This window comes from Ranitomeya variabilis, chromosome 2 (genome assembly GCF_051348905.1).
Source record: "Ranitomeya variabilis isolate aRanVar5 chromosome 2, aRanVar5.hap1, whole genome shotgun sequence".
Classification (NCBI taxonomy): Eukaryota; Metazoa; Chordata; class Amphibia; order Anura; family Dendrobatidae; genus Ranitomeya; species Ranitomeya variabilis.
Window position 1 is genome coordinate 386,408,797 of NC_135233.1, and position 21,641 is coordinate 386,430,437.

The window sequence follows — 21,641 nt, forward strand, 5'->3', positions numbered from 1 at the left end:
GTCATTGTCCATCTGTAGTATGAAATGACGACCAACCAGTTTGGCTGCATTTGGCTGGATCTGAGCACACAGTATGGCGGCTCTGAATACCTCAGAATTCATTCGGCTGCTTCTGTCCTGTGTCACATCATCAATAAACACTAGTGACCCAGTGCCACTGGCAGCCATGCATGCCCAAGCCATCACACTGCCTCCGCCGTGTTTTACAGATGATGTGGTATGCTTTGGATCATGAGCTGTACCACGCCTTCGCCATACTTTTCTCTTTCCATCATTCTGGTAGAGGTTGATCTTGGTTTCATCTGTCCAAAGAATGTTCTTCCAGAACTGTGCTGGCTTTTTTAGATGTTTTTTAGCAAAGTCCAGTCTAGCCTTTTTATTCTTGATGCTTATGAGTGGCTTGCACCGTGCAGTGAACCCTCTGTATTTACTTTCATGCAGTCTTGTCTTTATGGTAGATTTGGATATTGATACGCCGACCTCCGGGAGAGTGTTGGTCACTTGGTTGGCTGTTGTGAAGGGGTTTCTCTTCACCATGGAGATTATTCTGCGATCATCCACTACTGTTGTCTTCCGTGGGCGCCCAGGTCTTTTTGCATTGATGAGTTCACCAGTGCTTTCTTTCCTTCTCAGGATGTACCAAACTGTATATTTTGCCACTCCTAATATTGTAGCAATTTCTCGGATGGGTTTTTTTCTGTTTTCGCAGCTTAAGGATGGCTTGTTTCACCTGCATGGAGAGCTCCTTTGACCGCATGTTTACTTCACAGCAAAACCTTCCAAATGCAAGAACCACATCTCAAATCAACTCCAGGCCTTTTATCTGCTTAATTGAGAATGACATAACGAAGGGATTACCCACACCTGTCCATGAAATAGCCTTGGAGTCAATTGTCCAATTACTTTAAAAACAGGGTGGCACATGTTAAGGAGCTGAAACTCCTAAACCCTTCATCCAATTTTAATGTGGATACCCTCAAATGAAAGCTGAAAGTCTGAACTTCAACTGCATCTGAATTGTTTTGTTTAAAATTCATTGTGGTAATGTCTATAACCAAAATAAGAAAAATGTTGTCTCTGTCCAAATATATATGGACCTAACTGTATAGAGATGTCACAGGCTGATTGAGATGCGAGCATCTTAATGATCCAGCTTGGGGTGCTACTGGAGCGTATTGAACCTCAGGCTCAAAATTGGGGTACATTGTGTTGGTTAACAAGGTGATGACACCTGACGTTGCTCCTCTGGGTAATTCCATCATTCTTTCTTTTCTACTAGATTATATTGTAGTAAAGATTAAAGAGGAAGAAGAGGAACCTTATGGGATGGATTATCGGCCAGCCATAGGCAGAGGCAGTCGCCCCCTCACCAATACAGGTGGGTGCCGCATCTTATTTTACTTATATAGCGACATTATTTCCACAGCTTTACAGACATTGTCATCACTGTCCCCATTGGGGCTCATAGTGACAGTGTAGATTCCCTATCGGGATGTCTGTGGAGTGTGGGAGGAAACTGGAGACCCCGGAGGAAACCCACAAAAATATGGAGAGAACATAAACTCCATGCAGATGTTGTCCTTGATGGGCGTTCTACCCAGAACCCCAGTGCTGCAAGGCCACAGTTCTAACCACTGAGCCACCCCTTCCCTATATATGGCACAGTGCTAACCATTGAGCATCTTATTTAGATAGGGAGGCAGTACTATCTGTTCTCACATCATTTATATGGATAGAGGAAGCAGGTACTATCTGTACCTTTGTGAAGGAGAAAATGGCTAATGAAATCAATTATTAAACCTTATATAAGTCAGTTCAGAGATGGTGTAACAAGATGGCGATTGTGTCTTCGAAACTGTCTTGAAGATCCTTGAAACGGTCTTGGAAGGAATCTATGGAATGCAGGAGTGAAGGCACTGGAATACACCATATTTGGAAATGAAGCTTGGAATGAACCAATTACAAAGTGATTAACTATTCTGAAGTTGTGCGACCTCCCCCATTTTCTGTTTTTAGTATTATCCTTTGTTCAGAATAAAGTAGTTGTGAGTGAGCCATCACTGAGAGAGGAGTGTGTGTATCGTCTCTGTGAATCTGATACATTCTGAGCCTCTAAGCGCGCACTCAGCTTATATTTGGTCAGGTTCAAGCAATCATATTGATCTCACTTTAAGAGCTCACCCTCACACCTTCAGGGATATAGAGAGAGGCCAGACTCAGTACTAACATCATTTAGGCCTCCATCACATACCCTGGTCATTCCTGTACAGGAAAAACCATTACTGGTGACATCCGTGGTCCGTGTCCATGTGACATCCGTGAGTCTGTTTGCTGTCCGTGTGACACGTACCAGCGCCTGGATAAAGCAGTACAGTTTGCGCTGATCCCAGGCTCCGGTGGCTGAAGGCAGTTGTCATCCTTGTCACCTGGTCTTCCTGAGATTAGCGCGACCAGGTGACAATGATGGGCGTTGTACTCAACAGCAGCTGTGTACCTCCTGTGTAAAATAAAGAAATATAAAAAAAAAAAAAAATGTGGTGGGCTTCTGTGTAATTTTTAGAACCAGTAGAGGAAAAGCCCATGGCTGGAAGATGATGTTAATAGTCTGGGAGAAGGAACAATACTCAGTAAGTTTCCCACTCACAGCTGTTTGCTTAGCCTTTCCTGATGAATATACGGGGTACCCGAGAAAAAAAGATGTAGGACCCCACTATAAATTCAAACCAGCAAATGCTAAACAGACAGCTGTGGGTTGATATTAATAGCCTGGGAAGGGGTCAGAGATATCCATAAGATGTGCCAAATCTGGCACTTAGCCTCGCTCTTCCCACTTACCCTGTTGCGGTGACAAGTGGGGTAATAGGGTTGGGGTTGATGTAACTTTGTATTAGTAGCTGACATCAATCCCTGGGGTTAATAATGGAGAGGCATCTATAAGACCCCCTATTACTAACCCCATAGTAAGTTTGGAAATAAACACACAGCAAGAATAAAATCCTTTATTTGAAATAAAACTCAACACCCTGTTTTACACATTTATTTAAAAATAAAAAACAAAGTTATACTCACCTTTACGCCTAAAATCCATTGAAGCCCATGTCCTCTGTAAAAAAAACAAATAATAAATAACCATATCTCTCACCTGTCCGACGTGACGATAATCCTCCGATGCCCATGTCCCCAGTGAATAAGCAAAAATAACCAAATGCCTTGCCTGACTGACGTGAAGATAATGTATCCATGTGAGAACTTTCTCACGCTAGCGGTGACGTCAGTGAGGTGAATGTGCTATCACCCACATCTCAGGGTCTCTGCTTGATGGCAGACTGAACGCTCGCATCATGCCACTGTTCAGCCTGTAGATGTTATAGTGCTAGACTCGTCAAGGGACAATTGGATTATCTTCACATAGGACAGGCGAGGGAAATGGTTGTTTATTATTTTAGTGTTTTTTTTTTTTGCTTTTTTTTACAGGGGACATGGGCATCAGTGGATTAGGCGTAAGGTTTTTAATCGTATGAACGTATATTTTAACATCTTGTAAGAATAAATAACAAACCATAAACAGTGATTGAAAAAAACAAAGGAACAGAAATCAGAGTTGGATATCGAGGTTTTCTATGTATGCAATAACATTATCATTTCCAGTGTAGAAATGATTCTTGTCACCAGTGTAAGATCTGAGGGGACATTCCTCGACAATGTGCTGAATTGTTTGATGGTCAGCTCCACAGTCACAGGCTGGAGAGTCAGATTTTCCCCACTTATGTATAAGTTCTGCACAGACACCAAAGTTTGTTCTGATGCGATTCAGAGTAACCCAGGTTTTCCTTGGTAGATTAAAGCCTGGTGGTGGATTTTGTAAGTGAGGAAATGTTTGAAGCTCACCGTCTACTGCACTGACCCAAAGTTCACGCCATTTCTCTTCTAAATTGAAATCATGTTCATACAGGGTAATTGGGATTCAGATAGGTGGATGTCTTGATTTCAGTCGCAGTATTTGAATATTTTGGATATTTTGATGTATTGGGAGGTTTTCATTATTCACTACTTAGGTGTATTCTTTAAGTAGGAGCTTTTGTCTTCTCAGATTTGCAGGTGCGATATGCTCAAGAAAGGTAACCAGTGGACAGGCGTAGGTATGATGGCACCAGATATTATGCCCATAGAGTTGTTCAGCTGAGTGTCGATTGCATTCACGTGACAACTATTCAGTCATACTGGAGCACAATATTCTGCGGCAGAGTACACCAAGGCAAGGGTAGACGTTCTCAAGACAGATGTTGAAGAACCCCAGGAGGATCCGTATAGTTTCTGAATAATATTATTGCGTGCTTTCAGATTCTGTGCTGTCTTATCCAAGTGAGATTTGAAGGTTAGGCTTCTATTAAGGATTACGCCTAAATACTTAGGATTGAAGTTGTTTGACAAGTTGAACTTCAAAATGTACTTTGAGTTCAGTCTTAGCACTTGCGTTGTGTAAATGAAAGCAACATACTTTTGTTTTTGATGGATTGGGCTTTAGCCTCCATTGTCGAAAATGCTTTCCCATTACACTAAGATCTTCTGTTGTAACCTCCTCTGCTTCCTCCATTGTTTTGCTCACTGTAGCAAGTGCCCAGTCATCGGCGTATCCAAATTTCTGTGATATTGTGTCAGGAATGTCAGCTAAGTACAAGGCAAACAGGAGAGGTGCCAGCACTGATCCCTGGGCCAAATAATTGTTTAAGGTTTTCTTACAACTGGTTGAATCACCCATGATAAGTTGAAAGGTTCGATATGCAATCATATTATTCAAAAGGTACATACATTTCTTACATGGGATCACCTTCAGAAACTTGTATAGAAGTCCTTCCCTCCACGCAGTGTCATATGCGGCAGAAAGATCGATGAACGCCATTGAGACCTTCTTGTTCTTTTGAAATTCAGCTTCAATTAAAGTCGTCAAGGCTAAAACTTGGTCACCACAGTTTCGATCAGGTCTAAAGCTGGCTTGCTCTACAGGTATTGAGTCGAAAATCTTTAAATTGATCTTGTTATAGATTAAGCGTTCTAAAAGCTAATATAGGCAACTCAATAAAGCATTGGGTCTATATCTTGATGGATTTTCTTTAGGCTTCCCAGGTTTTAACAATTCAATGATCTTTGCGTATTTTAATTACCGGATTTTTGCGCTATAAGACGCACTTTTTCCCCCCGAAAAATGTGAGGAAAATGGGGGCTGCGTCTTATAGTTGGAATGCAGGCTTCCCGGCAGTGGTGGTGCGGCGGCAGAGGTGCGGGGATGATGAGGCGCAGTGAGCGGGGTCCCTTTCACAGGTGAGGTGACGCAGCGGCCCGGTATCCAAGGTAAGCTGCAGAGCCGGGTGAATCATGGCTTTATCGGTGGCGGCGGCCATCTTCCTGAGGGCACGCGTGCGCAGATGGAGTGCTCTGCTTCCCGGGGCTTCAGGAAAATGGCCGCCACAATCTCCATCTGCGCACGCGCGGCCTCCCGCAGCCATTTTTCTGAAGCATTTTTCTGCGCATACTCAGCCTCAGGAAGATGACCACCATGATTCACCCGGCTCTGCTGTTTACCTTGGATACCGGGCCGCTGCGTCACCTCACCTTTGGAAGGGACCCTGCTCACGCCATACCGCTCACTGTGCCTCTTCATCCCCGCACCTCTGCCGCCGCCACAGCACTGCTGCAACCCCCCCATGGACACCAGGCCGTGGCGTCGCCCACCAAAACAGGAAGGGACCCTGCTCAGGTGCACGCCATATCGCCCACCGCTCCTGTGCCGACACCATGCCTCCTGTGACCCTGCTCTGCCACCGCCAGCCCTCAGGTAAGATACTGTAAATTCGGACAATAAGACGGACCCCCATCTTATAAAAAATCTTTTTTTCTGCAATATTCACCCCAAATTTGGGGTGCGTCTTATGGTCCGGTGCGTCTTATAGTCCGAAAAATACGGGTAACTGGGTACTTGAGCATTCTCCATGATATCTGAGAAGAACTTTGCCAGCCATTTTTTTACAAAAGGTCCACAATTTTTGAGAAATTCAGGATGAATCCCATCAAAACCAGGAGCTTTGTTACTTTTAGTATCAACAAGGGCAATTTTAATGTCATAAGTTGTGAAAGGATGGGAATATTCTTCAGTTGATGCCACAGATGATTTTAGTAGCTTAAATTTATTTTTAACTTCTATGGTATGAGCTAGGTCTTTAGGGTTTCTTGAGGTGTTCACAATGTGTGCTGCGATTTGATTTGGAGTCTCGCAGACTGCGCCTGGGTGGCCGCACAGGCGCAGTCTGCGAGACTGCATCTGAGGTCAGACGGGCAGCGTTCACTGCGCCTGCCCCAGGCAGAACAAAACAGCGCAGGCGCCGGATTTGATTTGAAAACAGCGCGGAGGGGGCGGCGCCCGGCGCCGAAGAAGCCCTGAGTGACGGCAGTGTGGCGTGTGCAGCAGGGGGGTTAAGACCTGCCTCCAGGGCTAAAGACAGGTATTTTTGTGAAATTCTAAAATGCTTTATTTCTGCTTTGACTGCACCAATAACTAAAAGAGCCACCTTGGGGGGCGTGGCTATGTAGCAGAAGAAGCAGGAAGCACCTAAGAAGAGCTCCATCTATCCTGAATTAACTTTGCCTTAAATAATGAATGTGGCTGAACGAATCTAAGCTAAACCGGAGCCCCATACACTAGAGAGCCCTGTGGACCTCCCGGGAGACCGCTGCGGAGATTTGTGGAGCCGGGAGCGGCGAACGCTGAGACGGGCAGGAGGCCCCCCACATGTAACGGCGGCCATTTCTGGAGCGCACGCCGGGAGATACAGAGCGTGGCGCTGTTTTTGTCTGGAGCCCCGGACCCTCTGCCGCCTTAGAAGCCGACCTCGCTGGTGGGAGCAGCGGGGTGCCTGCACACGGGAGGGAGGAGAGCATACCGGGTGCGGTGCTGTTCCTTGCCGGAGCTGGATCCCTCCCTCATCTCGGAGGAAGCGGCGGTGTGCGATACTGGTGGATGCGGTGAGATACCTACATGCAGGGGCTGTTGGGGCTGACACTCCGGACGGCTGCAGCAATAATCTGAAGCAGCGGGAGCTGCGAAGACAGAGACGCCAGGAAGACCCACGTGCAGCGGCGGCCATCTTGGGCGCGCGCGTTCTGGATTGCAGGACGCGGCGCCATCATTTTCTGCTGGGACCGGACTTTTCTTTCGCTGGAGCCGACGGAGACAGGGCCGCAGCGGTGAGAACGTGGTCCGGTGTGCAGAGACAGGGAGACCTGAGGGGGATAGCGGTGCACGCGGGGAGTAGTACCCATTAGTATAGCACGCTCCCTGACAGCAGAGGGAGTGGTGCCTTCCAAACCTGCGGTGCTGTTTGGGGGATAATTAAATCTTATAAAAATAATTTGAGGGGTGGTGCGGTGTATGTGTGCCCTGAAACATTGGGCCCTGTGCCCCCCCTGTCATACAGCCGCCTCGTTAACGGCACCATAATACTGGGAGTTAACCCCTTCACCGCTGTTCCCCCTATATTCATAAACTGAGCGTCTGGCCTATCATATTGGACCTAAGTGATCACCCAGACAACAACCCGGTGATTCTCATTATTTGTCATATTTGTGGAGTCTTGGAGCGCAGTCCAGCACTATATATATAAGACCTGGGGTCGGAGTTCGATCCATTTAACATCATAACATTAGAGCACAGTTCATCTACAACTACTTTTGTGGTTGCTCTGTGGGATCCCCCCCTTGCGTATACCCGCCATGCAACATTCTAGAGGAGCGGCAGCGGCTGAAAAGCTTAAAAAATATGCCAAAGATGACTCTCATGATACTACACGCAACCTTAGAAACAACCCTACATCATCTCAACGCAGGGGTCGCCCCTCTGATGGTACTGGGGAGGGGGAGGAGGAAGAATTGACTCTTAAACAGGCATCGGAGCAGTTGATGCAAGCCATCTCCCTCACTAGATCATCTCTTACTGAGAAAATAGAGGATGTACATACGGAGGTGGGCCGCCTGCGGCATGACATGCAAACTATGAGGGGACGTATTTCTGAGGTTGAAACAAGGGTATCCCATATAGAGGACACTATCACTCCAATGGAGGCTAAACTGGCTAAAGCTACTGGATCCGTAAATGCGTGGAAGCAAAAGGCAGACGATTTGGAAAATAGGCTACGTCGCAACAATATCCGAATCATAGGTCTCCCGGAGCGTTCGGAGGGTCAACGACCTGAACAGTTCTTAGAGGAATGGCTTAAATCTTCATTGGGGGATGAATTCTCCTCAACATTTTCGGTAGAGAGGGCCCATAGGGTACCAACGAAGCCTTTGCCTCCTGGGGCCCCGCCGCGACCTTTCCTGGCACGCCTCCTTAATTGCAGAGACAGGGATGCCGTCCTCCGCTTGGCGCGACAGAAGGGCCTTATCAAACTCAATAATGCCACCATATCAATTTTTCCAGATTTTTCTATGGAACTTCAAAAGCAGCGGGCACGATTTATGGATGTTAAGAAACAACTCAGGGATAAGAACATCGTCTACTCTATGCTCTATCCAGCCCGGCTCCGTGTCGTGCACAATGGCTCTTCTTTATTCTTCACGGACCCAGCGGAGGCAATTGATTGGATGCGATCTCGCGGGGGTCCGAATGTGGACAATCCCTAACCTGGACTCCTTGATCAAAGGCAACATACCTAGAGCTTTCTGTAGGGGTGCGGGAAAAGAGTCAACAATACCGGACACTGTATCCAGTGAGGGTATCCCCTTTTCAATCTGACTGCGGGAGAATGGAAATACTCTCCCCTACTGTTCAAGTTTTCTTGTTCTTGTTTTTTCTTTTGGTTTTATGCACCAGTTTTGATTGTTTATTAAGTAAGACTGCCGCTGATACTAACTCTTCGCCCTGTATGATACTGATGGATTGCACCCGAATAATAATGTTATGCATTAACTTTTTCTTTAAAGGTAAATATGGGGGCTGAAATTATATGTATGACATGGAATATACGAGGTATCAAAACCCCTAGAAAGAAAATTAAGGTATTTTCTCAGATTAAAAGGTACCATCCCCACATTGTAGCACTAATAGAAACACACTTAACAAGAGATACGGCTAGGTGTGTGCAAAAACCATGGGTACAATGGGCCTTACATGCCTTCCACACCAGTTATTCCAGAGGGGTTTCTCTACTGATACACAAGGAGGTCAGATGGGAGGCCAAGGAGGCGAGACGTGATCCCGAGGGTCGCTTTGTCTTTGTGCATGCATTCATCAACTCACGAGAGTATGTATTGTTATGTATCTATAATCCACCCCCTGCCAACATGTCGGTTCTTCGTATGGCTCTAGGCTTCTCCTTAAAATATCCAGAAGCAAATGTTATCTGCATGGGAGACTTTAACTTAGTTATGGATCAATCTATGGACAGATTGAGACTAGATGACGTAGCACCAGGAGACACTTTACCTCAACCCCCCTCTCAATTAGCACAATTTATGGATGGTAGTGGATGGCTGGATTTGTGGAGAATGAGTCATCCGGGGGTCAAGGGGTACACTTGCCACTCATCTACTAGACAGTCACTATCTCGAATAGACTATATATTTGGATCGAGTGGATTGGCATTATGGATGGATAGTATTGACCATGGTGGCCGGGGGATCTCAGATCACAGCCCAATCATTCTTAAACTTAAATTTGGACAATCTAATAATAATAGTAAGTCCTGGAAATTGAACCCCTTCTGGTTAAAATTAATAGACGCCAGCGATAGGACGATTGATCAGCTGAATAGTTTTATTCTAACACACTCGGAACTCCAAAATCTTGGTTTATTTTGGGACACCCTGAAGGCATATTTGAGGGGATGTCTGTCCTCTACTATCTCCTATATTAAGAGGGTGACGGCGAAAGAGGATGAGGAGATGGAACAAAGATTAAAAGACTCAGAGGCCACTTATATAGCCAACCAGTCCAGCAGTAATAGAATTGAATGGCTTACTTCCCAGAGACTATATACCCAACATGCAGATGTTAAGTCAAAGCGCAAATTGTTTTTTACTCGCCAAGCCTATTTTGAACTGGGAAATCAGGCCAGTACACTTTTGGCCTTTTTGGTACGCCAACATAATACCTCTAACACAATATTGCAGATCCGGGTGTCTGATGGCTCTTTGGTGTCCTCTACTGAGGGGATACTTCGGAGCTTCTATGACTATTATACCTCGCTATATAAATCTAGCAGTGGTTCTGGTATTGATGAATGTTTAAATTATTTATCAGATATAACATTCCCCTCACTGAGCCCATCTCAGCAAACCCTTATGGAGGCTGAATTTACCCTGGAGGAGGTAGAACATGCTATAACAGATATGGCAGCTGGAAAAGCCCCGGGACCTGATGGATTTCCCATTGAGTTCTATAGGAAATATCGTGACAAACTGGCACCTATACTGCTGAAAGTCCTCAAAGGAATATGGGAGGGGGAATCTGTACCCGAAACGTTTTATGATGCTAATATTGTTGTACTCAGGAAGGAGGGGAAGGATCCTCTGGATTGTGGATCATATAGACCAATCTCCCTAGTGAACGTAGATTATAAAATTTTCACTAAAATCCTAGCCACTAGATTGAATAAGATCATATTAGACCTCATACACCCGGATCAAACCGGTTTTATGCCGGGGAAAAATACTTCTATCAATATCAGACGGGTACAGTCGGTCATACAATATAGCTCTTTGGAACCAGACAATAAGTGGGCATTGGCTTCGCTGGACGCAGCCAAGGCTTTTGATTCCCTCGAATGGCCCTTCTTGATTGCATGTTTACGGAAGTATGGGTTTGGGAATAAATTTTTGAGGGGGATAGGTACATTGTATGCAAAACCTAGGGCACGAATGGTGGTGAATGGCTCAATGTCTGCACCGTTTTCTTTGCATAGAGGAACTCGACAGGGGTGTCCTCTCTCCCCAGCTCTATTTGCCTTGGCGATAGAGGCCTTGGCAATACGAATGAGATCTTCTGTAGACATTAAAGGGATACATATCTCTGACAGGGTGGATGTCATCGGTTTGTATGCTGATGACATGGTGGTGTTTATGGATCAAACGGAGGAAACATTACCGAAAGTAATAACGATGATAGATAGATTCAGCAAATTTTCTGGCCTTTATATAAATTGGGAAAAGTCTGCCCTGATGCCTCTCTCCCATGCTCCGATGCCCTGCCTTGAGACCCTCTCACTGTTACCTATTGTCTCCAAGTTTAAATATCTAGGAATATATATGTCCCAGAGTAGTCACTTAGACTTGCATCTTAATATATATCCGTTACTAGGTGTGGTTAAATCCAAATTTGCTACCTGGGACAAACTACCATTATCTGTGGCTGGACGTATTAATCTCATAAAGATGATTTTGCTCCCAAAGCTGAGCTACTGTTTTCAACACAGCGCAGTCATAATTCCTAAATCTTTTTTCACAACCCTAAATTCCCTTACTACATCTTTCATATGGGGAAAGGCTAGGCCTAAACTTAAGTTATCCACCCTGCAAAGACCCAAACAAGGGGGTGGGATGGCTTTGCCAGACTTCTACCTATATTACCTTGCTGGTCAGGCTAAAATGTTGAATATGTGGATGCCTGGGAAGGCTCTTCCTAACTCTGAAAACCATATTCTGTACTCAGCTAAAATTGATTGTCCACTGGGATTTCTGGAGATGGAGAGAACTACTGTTCCTCATTTATTACCTCTGCTTCGGTTGGCGCGATCAATATGGAGGCAAATTAAAAAGGTAACGGGTTTTGCTGATATAGCAGCTGAGATGCCATTGTGGAATAATGGTTATTTTTCGGTATTACTGGGCCATCCGTCCACCGAATTCTGGATATCGTATAGTGTCCTTACAGTAAGAGATCTACATAATCAGGGGATTTTTGTTTCCTTCGAACAGTTACAAAATACCCACAACATACCAAAATCTCAATTTTTCCGTTACTTGCAACTAAGGTCAGCCTTCCAGTCACATATGCGGAGTGTGGGCACGGGTCGAGCTATCTCAGATCTACCGTTAATAGGTATCCTTAATTCGCAGGGTCCCCAGGGACTTATCTCCTCTTTGTACACCTATCTGTTATCCATGGGTGAGGGATCTACCACAGATTCAATTAAAGGGAAGTGGGGACGGCTTCTGCCTGATACACTGGGAGAGGAATGGGATGAAATATTGGAATCCCCAACTAAAGTCTCCCCATCAGCTAATAATAAGATGACCCAACTATATATTATACACCAATCCTATTTGACTCCGATCCGTCTTTTTAGAATGGGTCGCCTACACTCATCAGACTGTTTGAGATGCCATTCTAGCAATGCAGATTTTATTCACATGGTATGGGAGTGTCCTATTGTCTTCCAATATTGGAATGAGGTTACGACATTATTGACGTCATTGGTGTCGATCCCTGTCCCGCTAGAACCCCTGGTGTGCTTATTTGGAGTGTGGGAGGCGGGGACCTGGGATCATCATACGGGAATTTTTCTAAGGGAAACGCTGTTTTTGGCAAGAAAGGTGTTGGCTTTGAGATGGATGGGTGGTTCTTGTCCAACTCTTAGGGCATGGATGGACTTGGTGAATTCCATTGTTCCGTATGAGCGGACGCTGTACCAAAATAGAGGTAATCCAGCTAAATTTGAGAAGATATGGGAAAGATGGAATTCCTCCTGTCACACTGTTTAGGTTAAGTAATTTAACGAATATATAGGGAAAAGGTGTAAGATGGTGGACGTTATCTACTCATAGAGTAGAATTTATCTAGAATTCTCCTTTAAGCGGCAGCATGTTAATGTTAGCTTTAGAGGTTCTGTTAGAAGTTAGTGTAGTTAAAGTTTGAATAGAAGTAAACAAATGATTGACATGCATTGCTTGTAACTTTTACAACATTCCAGACATGATTATGTGTGGTAATTCTATGTATCTAATGGATAATTATGAATATAAGCAAATGTATGTATGGTTCATGCGGTAATTAATAAACGAATTTAAAAAAAAAAAGAGCCACCTTGTCAGAATGCAGCATTACTGCTGCCCAAGGTGGCTCTTTTAGTTTATAACGGCTGGAGGGGGTGACAGAGTCCCTTTAAGCATTCGTTTTCTGTTTTGCTTTACGGTTTCCTTCTAGTTTTCTTAAGACACCACGCTTTTCTACTGGACCTTTTAAAGTCTTAAGGCGTAAGGTAAGTGCAATGGTTGTTTATTATTTTTAAATGAATGTGTAAAGCAAGGTGTTGAGTTCTATTTCAAATAAAGGATTTTATTCTTGTGTGGAGGGTCTTATAGACACCTCTTCATTACTAACCCATGGGCTTGTTGTCAGCTGCCAATACAAAGCTGACATAAACCCTTTTACCCCACTTGCCAACGCGCGCAGGGCAAGTGGGAAGAGCGAGGCTAAGTGCCAGATTTGGTCATCTTATGGTTGTACCATTTCTGGGGCAGCTGACAGCTGATGTTGGTAGGCTGGGAGAGGGAAAAATATCTCTGCCTCCTTCCCAGGCTATTAATATCAACCCACAGCTGTCTATTTAGCCTCTGCTGGTTTGAATTTATAGAGGGACCCTATGTCATTTTTTTATGCGGTTGGTACCCTGGGTGGAGGAGAGGAGACTCTCCTCCACGGACTGGGCACCATATAATTGGTAAAAAAAAAAAGAATTAAAATAAAAAATAGTGATATACTCACCTTCGATGTCTTCCCGCCTCTCCGCTGCATGCTGCTGCTTCGGTTCCTATAGCTGGTGTGCGGTGAAGGACCTGCGATTGGTCGCGAGACCGGTCATTAGACCGCTCACGTGACCGCGACGTCATGGAAGGTCCTGCGCACACACACCAGCTATAGGAACGGACGCCGCTGATGAGATCAGCTGTCTGCAGGTGAGTATAACCATTTTTTTATTTTTTTTATTATTTTTAAACATTCTATCTTTTACTATAGATGCTGTATAAGCAGCATCTATAGTAAAAAGTTGGTCACACTTGTCAAACAGTATGTTTGACAAGTGTGACCAACTTGTCAGTCAGTTTTCCAAGCAATGCTACAGATCGCTTGGAAAACTTTAGCATTCTGCAAGCTAATTACGCTTGCAGAATGCTAAAAAAAACGCGAAAAAAACGGGAAAAAAAAAATGCGGATTTCTTGCAGAAAATTTCCGGTTTTCTTCAGGAAATTTCTGCAAGAAATCCGGACGTGTGCACATACCCTTAGGCTGCAGACAGTAAGAGTGAGCTAATCCAATTATCAGCCTTTTGGAAGGTAATTGAGACTCTAGACAATATGGGGAATACACAGAATGATACAGGCCAACAAGAGAACACTATGAAAATCAGTAAAGTTTAAATATACACAAAATGATACCCACATAACATATCACACCATTTATTGCAGGAAACAGTACTATCTGTCCCTATACCATTTATTGCAGAAAGCAGTACTACCTGTGCCTATACCATTTATTGCAGGAAGCAGTACTATCTGTGCCTATACCATTTATTGCACAAAGCAGTACTATCTGTGCCTATACTATTTATTGAAGCAAGCGGTACTATCTGTGCCTAAAACCATTTATTGCAGGAAGCAGTAGTATCTGTGCCTATACCATTTATTGCACAAAGCAGTACTATCTGTGCCTATACTATTTATTGCAGGAAGCAGTACTATCTGTGCCTATACTATTTATTGCAGGAAGCAGTACTGTTTGTGCCTATACTATTTATTGTGGGGAGCAGTATTATCTGTGCCTATTCCATTTATTGCAGGAAGCAGTAGTATCTGTACCTATACTATTTATTGTGGGTAGCAGTACCATCTGTGCCTATAATATTTATTGTGGGAAGCAGTACTATCTGTGCCTACGCCATATACAGGAAGAGGCAGGGATGCAGTACTATCTGTACCAATGTCATTTATTTTATTTGCAGTTTAGAAATTTGATATGGTGACATTTATGTAACAAGGTTTCTCCTCCCTCTTTGTATGACGAGCCAGGAAGAGAGAAATACAGCAGGGTCCACCGGATGTCTTCCAAAATGGTCATCGACATCGATCTGCTGATTCAGATGGTGCACGATCGTCCTGAGCTCTATGACCCCAAAGTGCCTTCCTACGCGGACCGCTACAAAAAGAAGAAAGCGTGGGATGAGATCTGCGCTGTCGTTGTTCCAGATTGGGATCTATGCAGTGAAAGAGAGAAAAATCTCAAAGGTGAGTCTGGGCTTTATGGCGTTTATGTAAATATTGGAAACGAAATGATAAAAAACAAAAGTTTGAGAATAAGAATCCGGATAATGAGAATATGGAAGGTTCCTGCCGTCATAGCAGGGGGGCAAAATTATCCCCATACTCAGTGCCAGTCATAGTGTACACCCAAACAGAGGGTGTCCCCAGAAATTTCAGAAGATTTGGGAAAGGTGGTGTAACTCGCCATTGACGCATTTGGCTCCTGGCGCTATGGTCTCTTCGATCTCGTGATACAGTCCCTGATGTATATCCATTCTGGACCATGAAAGTGGTGATTTGTGTAGGATTAATAACGTGTGTCTATTATAACCTGACCTGGTACGAGCTTAAAAACTTTTAGGCTATGTGCACACGTCCGGAATTGCCGCAAAAAGTTCCACGGCAATTCCGCAACTGTGCCGCGGGTAAAACGCATGCGGAATTGGCTAGCGTTTTCCAAGCGATCTGTAGCATCGCTTAGAAAACTGATTGACAGGTTGGTCACACTTGTCAAACATAGTGTTTGACAAGCGTGACCAACTTTTTACTATTGATGCTGCCTATGCAGCATCAATAGTAAAAAGATAGAATGTTAAAAATAATTAAAAAAAAAAAATCGTGATATTCTCACCTTCCGGCGTCCCCTGCAGCCTTCCTGCTCCTTGCGAAGCTCCCAGCAGCTTCCGTTCCCAGTAATGCCTCGCGGCACTGACCCCAGGTGACGTAGCTTCACGCGAGACCGCACGTCATCACAGGTCATTGTCGCAAAGCATCACTGGGAACGGAAGCATCGCGAGGAGCGGGAAGGCTGCGGGGGCCGCTGGAAGGTGAGAATATCACGTTTTTTTTATTTTTATTTATTAATTTTTTTTAACAATTATATGGTTCCCAGGGCCTGGAGGAGAGTCTCCTCTCCTCCACCCTGGGTACCATCCACACATGATCCGCTTACTTTCCGCCTGGTGGGCATAGCCACATGCGGAAAGTAAGAGGATCAATGCATTCCTATGTGTGCGGAATCCCCGCGATTCCACACAAAGAATGAACATGCTGCGTTTTTTTCCGGAATGCGATTCCGCCGTGGAAAAAAACACAACGTGCACAAAAAATTGCGGATTGCATTCAAATATTAGGATGCTTAATGTGAGCGGGTTTTTTTTGCGTTTTTATAGCAAAAAACTAGAAAAATCCTAAACGTGTGCACACAGCCTTATAAAGACTCCGTTGGTTCGGAAGTACAATGCCTGATAGAATATATTATACTGAAGGTTATATTTCATCTGTTTGTTTACTTTATTATTGAAAGTGTGATGTCATATTTACGTCAATGTGAACAATGATATACAGATTATTTCTCTGTCGCCCATGACGGCACCACGGAGAGAGGGGATCCGCCCACCAAGGACAGGGAACCTACAGCTAAAAAGGCGGTACCACTCTCTCGCATCAGTTGGTTTCCTGTCCTTGATGAGAGACCTACGGACTTACCAGAGAAGAATCGACGTGGGATTCCGGGGCCAATCAGTCCGACTCAGGCAGCTGGGGTCCCTCTGCCTCGGCTGGTGTGGTTACCCGAAGCGCCACCGCTGGGGCTAGTGGGCCTTTAGGGTGTGCGGGGGAGGTGACATGGAGTACGCGGTCACCTCCCGGGTAAGATGCAGCAGCGCAACATCCAGGGGGGTCCCTCTGTGGTTGCGGGAGGGGTGGCAGCCCTCCCAGAAAAAGCGTCAGCCTGCACACTGCATTGCCATCCGGCGTGCAGAGCCGAGCCCGGCGGGCTGCTCCAATGTGCTTTTCGGGCGCCATCTTGGGCCTACAGCGCAAGTCTGAGACTCAAGTCTCACGATAGCTCGGTGAGCTCTGGAGATGCGCGGGCGCATCTGCGCAAGCGCCGGCGGACGCATCTGCGCAGGTGCCGGCGGCAGGCACTTCGGCGCAATGGGCGCTTCTGCGCAGGCGCCGGCGGTGGGTGCATCTGCGCAGGTGCCGGCGGCAGGCACTTCGGCGCAATGGGCGCTTCTGCGCAGGCGCCGGCGATGGGCGCTTCGGCAGGCGCCGCGGCGATGATCGGCGCGGAGTCCGGCTTCTGCGCAGGCGCCGGCGGCGGGCGCATCTGCGCAGACGCCGGCGTTGACGCTCGGTGCAGACGCCGGCGTTGACGCTCGGTGCTGCGCAGGCGCAAATTCAAAAAAAATCGGCGGGATCTCCCGCATAAGAAGGGAGCTGCTTCAGCTACCCAGAGGCACCGCAGCGTCATCCGCAGCACAGGCCTCAGGCAGCAGCAGCACGGGCTTCAAGCCGCAGCGCGAGCCTCGAGTCGCAGCACCAGCCGCCACAGCAGCAGAGCAACTGCAACGCCAGCCGCAGCACCAACTGCACTATGAGTGACCCGGCATCACCCTTGCCAGAATCACCACCACCACCAGTATCGCCGCAGCAGCAAAAACGTCGACAACAGAAAGGACACCAGGATGCTACCGGTAAAGAACGCCAAAGGTCCCAGCATAGCAAGGAGTCCAGCACGGCGTCGGGGAAAAAGACAGACGCAGAGCATCCCCAACCGGTATTTATGGGTCCTTGAGGTGGTAAGTGATCTTCGTGAAAGTCAGAGGCAGTAAGGTTATTATTTGTCTCTTTCATAGGGGAAGAAAAGCTTAGGAAAAACTAAGCATAGAATCTGTGCCCTTTGTAGAGAAGATCTTCCATCTACCTGGGAAAAGAGACTATGTAATACATGCATACAGCAAACAGTATCCGAAAGTCTTCCAGGGTTCGCAGCCGATCTAAAATCCCTGATCAAGGATCAGGTAGAAGACACCTTTAGAGCCCTAAAAAAAGGGAAAAAACGGAGGAAGACCAGACACAGGTCCCCGTCTCCTGCATCGAGTACAGACAGTGATAGTTCGAGCTCAGTTTCCTCTAACTCCTCTTCTTCATCCTCCTCCTCTTCCTCGGGGGGGCACAGTTGTTTTCCCCTAGAAGACACTGATGGTCTCATAAAAGCAGTGAGGAGCACTATGGGGCTAGTAGACTCCCACCCCAAAAGATCGGTTCAGGACATTATGTTCGAGGTCTAGAGCAGAAAAAGAAAAGGGCCTTTCCGCTTAATGACGCGATATCGGCACTAATTAAAAAAGAGTGGAGGAAGCCCATACAAAAGTCGCTGTTAATTCCAAAAAGGAAGTACCCCTTTGAGGACGAATCCTGTTCATTCTGGGATAAAGCTCCTAAACTAGACGTCGCCATTGCTAAGGCATCAAAGAAATTCGCCCTCCCTTTTGAAGACATGGGGGTCCTAAAAGACCCTATGGACAAAAAGGCAGACGCCTTTCTCAAAAGTTCCTGGGAAGCAGCGGGAGGAGGTCTAAAACCGGCAGTGGCAGCCGCATGTACATCCCGCTCCCTAATGATCTGGTTGGATCAACTAGAGGGCCAGCTTAAAGGGAAATCATCACGTGACTCTATACTGAGCACCTTGCCTGTAATGAGAGGGGCAGCTGCATTTTTGACGGATGCTTCTGCCGATTCCATCAGATTAGCCGCTAGATCAGCGGTCTTCTCGAACGCGGCTAGGCGCGCTCTCTGGCTTAAATGCTGGCCAGGGGACTTGCAAACAAAAACCAAATTGTGTACCATCCCCTGCGAAGGAGAATTTTTGTTCGGGTCCACCCTAGATGACATACTGGAAAAAGCAGGGGATAAAAAGAAGTATTTCCCCTCCCTGAATTTCCCCTCTTATAGGAAGCCCTTTTGGAGCAAGAGGTTTTTCCGTAAAAAAACGGGGAGAGGCCAGGGGAGATGGGAAGACAAGAAAAATAAGAACAAGGGATTCATCTTTAATAAAAATCCCAACGATAATAAAAAGCCTTCCCAATGAAGGTTTGCCCCAGGTGGGGGGGAGACTGTCTCTCTTTCTCTCGGCCTGGGAAAAAATTACCTCCAGTCAATGGATTCTGAGCATAATAGAATCAGGACTGAAGTTGACATTTCAAAGATACCCTCGTCCCTCCTTTATGATGACATCTCCAAGGTCTTCAGCGGAAGAACAATTGGCACTGGAGAACGAACGGGAAAGGAGTACTCCTGGAAGTTCCCCCACAAGAAAGAGGCCAAGGATACTATTCCCCTCTGTTCCTGAGAAAAAAACCAGACGGGTCCTACAGGACGATCATAAACTTGAAAACCCTAAACAATTTCCTAGAAATTCAAGCATTCAAGATGGAAACAATAAAATCATCTATAAAAATGCTGTTTCCTCAATGCTTCATGGTAGTCCTGGACCTGAAGGACGCGTATTACCACGTCCCCATACACAAAGATCACCAAAAGTTTCTCAGGATGGCAGTTCACATCGGGGGGGTGTTACGCCACTTCCAGTTCTCGGCCCTACCTTTTGGCCTTGCCATAGCCCCGAGAATTTTCACAAAACTAATTGCGGAGGTAATGGCTCATCTCAGGGAACAAAACACCCTGATTGTACCATATCTAGACGACTTTCTGGTGATAGGCTCCTCCCCCCAACACTGCGAAAATTAGCTGGCAACGGTAATAGTCTTTAAAGGAGCTGGGCTGGCTAATAAACTTAAGAAAGTCCAGACTGTCGCCCTCCCAGGTCCAGGAGTATCTAGGTCTCACCCTAGACTCCATAAAAATGGAATGTCGGCTCCCGGGGGACAAAATACAAAAAGTAAAAAGTCTAGTATCAAAAATTCAATCTCTACCCTCCATAACTCTCCACCAGGCCATGTCCCTCTTAGGCTCCATGATTTCATGCATCCCCGCAGTCCAGTGAGCTCAGCTTCACTCAAGAGACCTCCAATGGCAAATCTTGTCAGAACAGGTCTCTCTAGGGGGGAATTTAGAAGGGTGGTTAACATTATCTCCTCGAACAAATCATTCACTGATCTGGTGGACATCGCAGGAAAATCTTTCCCGGGGAGTCCTGTGGGTGTTCCCTGTTTCAAAGGTCCTCACCACGGACGCAAGTCCCACGGGGTGGGGAGTTCATCTGGGCGATCTAGTGGCTCAGGGCACTTGGTCATCAGCGCTAGCAGACAAGTCTTCCAATATGAAGGAACTTCTTGCGGTCAAATTTGCCCTGGGGGAATTCTTGGGGTCCCTTCACTCTCACCATGTCAGGGTGATGTCAGACAACCGGGTGGTGGTATCATACCTAAATCACCAAGGGGGTACTCGTTCCCAAAATCTAATGGAGGTGACCAAGTCAATCCTACAAATAGCCGAGAGCAACCTTCTATCCCTGACAAGCCTGCATATAAAGGGGGTGGACAATTTCAAAGCAGACTTCCTCAGTCGCTCCAGTCTAAAACAAGGGGAGTGGGAGCTAAATCAGGCGGTATTTACTCAGATCACAGAAAGATGGGGTGTACCCGAGATAGACCTCTTTGCAAACCACCTAAACAAAAAAGTAGACTTCTTTTGCTCCGTAGCTCCACTGGGGAACCCAGTGGTTGTGGACGCATTCCTGATCCCTTGGCGACATCAGCTGGCTTATGCTTTTCCTCCTCTTGCTCTGATTCCGGCAGTGCTGAGGAAGATTCGGGAGGACGGGGCTCTTGTGATCTTAATAGCCCTGTTCTGGCCGAAGAGGCCTTGGTTTTCTTGGATGAGGAAGATGTCAGTATCCGACCCATGGGTGTTACCAGACCTCCCAAACCTACTATCCCAGGGCCCGGTCCATCATCCACAAATCAAGAGCTTACACTTGACAGCTTGGCTTTTGAGAGGAAGCTATTAGAAGGCAGAGGGTTCTCTCCGGGGTTAATTTCAGCTCTATTACAAAGTAGAAAACCCGTTACAACAAAACAGTACGGGAAGATATGGAAAAAATTCCTTTCATCATCAGGTGCAAAAATAGGGGAAGAAATCCCCCTTAAATCCATATTAGAATTTTTGCAGAAGGGATTGGAGATTGGTTTAGCCACGAGCACCCTAAAAGTTCATGTAGCTGCTTTGGGAGCCCTATTCAATTTTGATCTAGCTTCAAATAGGTGGGTTTCTAGGTTTATCAGAGCAGCTGGGAGATCAAGACCTCTTCCAGTAAGGGTTATTCCCCAATGGGATTTAAATTTGGTCCTTAAAGCCCTGACTAAACCTCCCTTTGAACCATTAGATGAAATCTCATTAAAATTCCTATCCCTCAAAACTTCCCTGTTGGTCGCCCTCACATCTGCCCGTAGGGTTAGTGACATGCAGGCGCTTTCAGCTAACCCCCCTTACACACAGTTCTTAGAGGATAGGGTCATTTTAAAGATAGACCCAGCATACCTCCCGAAGGTGGCTTCCAGGTTTCACAGATCTCAAGAGATATCGCTCCCCTCCTTCTGTCCCAACC

At 46.0% G+C, this 21,641-nt stretch overlaps 1 protein-coding gene across 2 annotated transcripts in view; it reads left to right on the top strand.

The window, feature by feature from the left end:
- Positions 1-21,641, top strand: part of LOC143806208 (uncharacterized) — a 50,679-nt gene that overhangs the window by 22,393 nt on the left and 6,645 nt on the right. The window contains exons 6-7 of one of the 2 annotated variants that reach the window (XM_077286338.1): positions 1,280-1,378; positions 15,056-15,271. In XM_077286338.1, coding sequence (XP_077142453.1) covers positions 1,280-1,378; positions 15,056-15,271 — 315 coding nt within the window. The remainder of the gene's footprint in view (positions 1-1,279; positions 1,379-15,055; positions 15,272-21,641) is intronic. The other variant, XM_077286340.1, reaches the window with a different exon arrangement.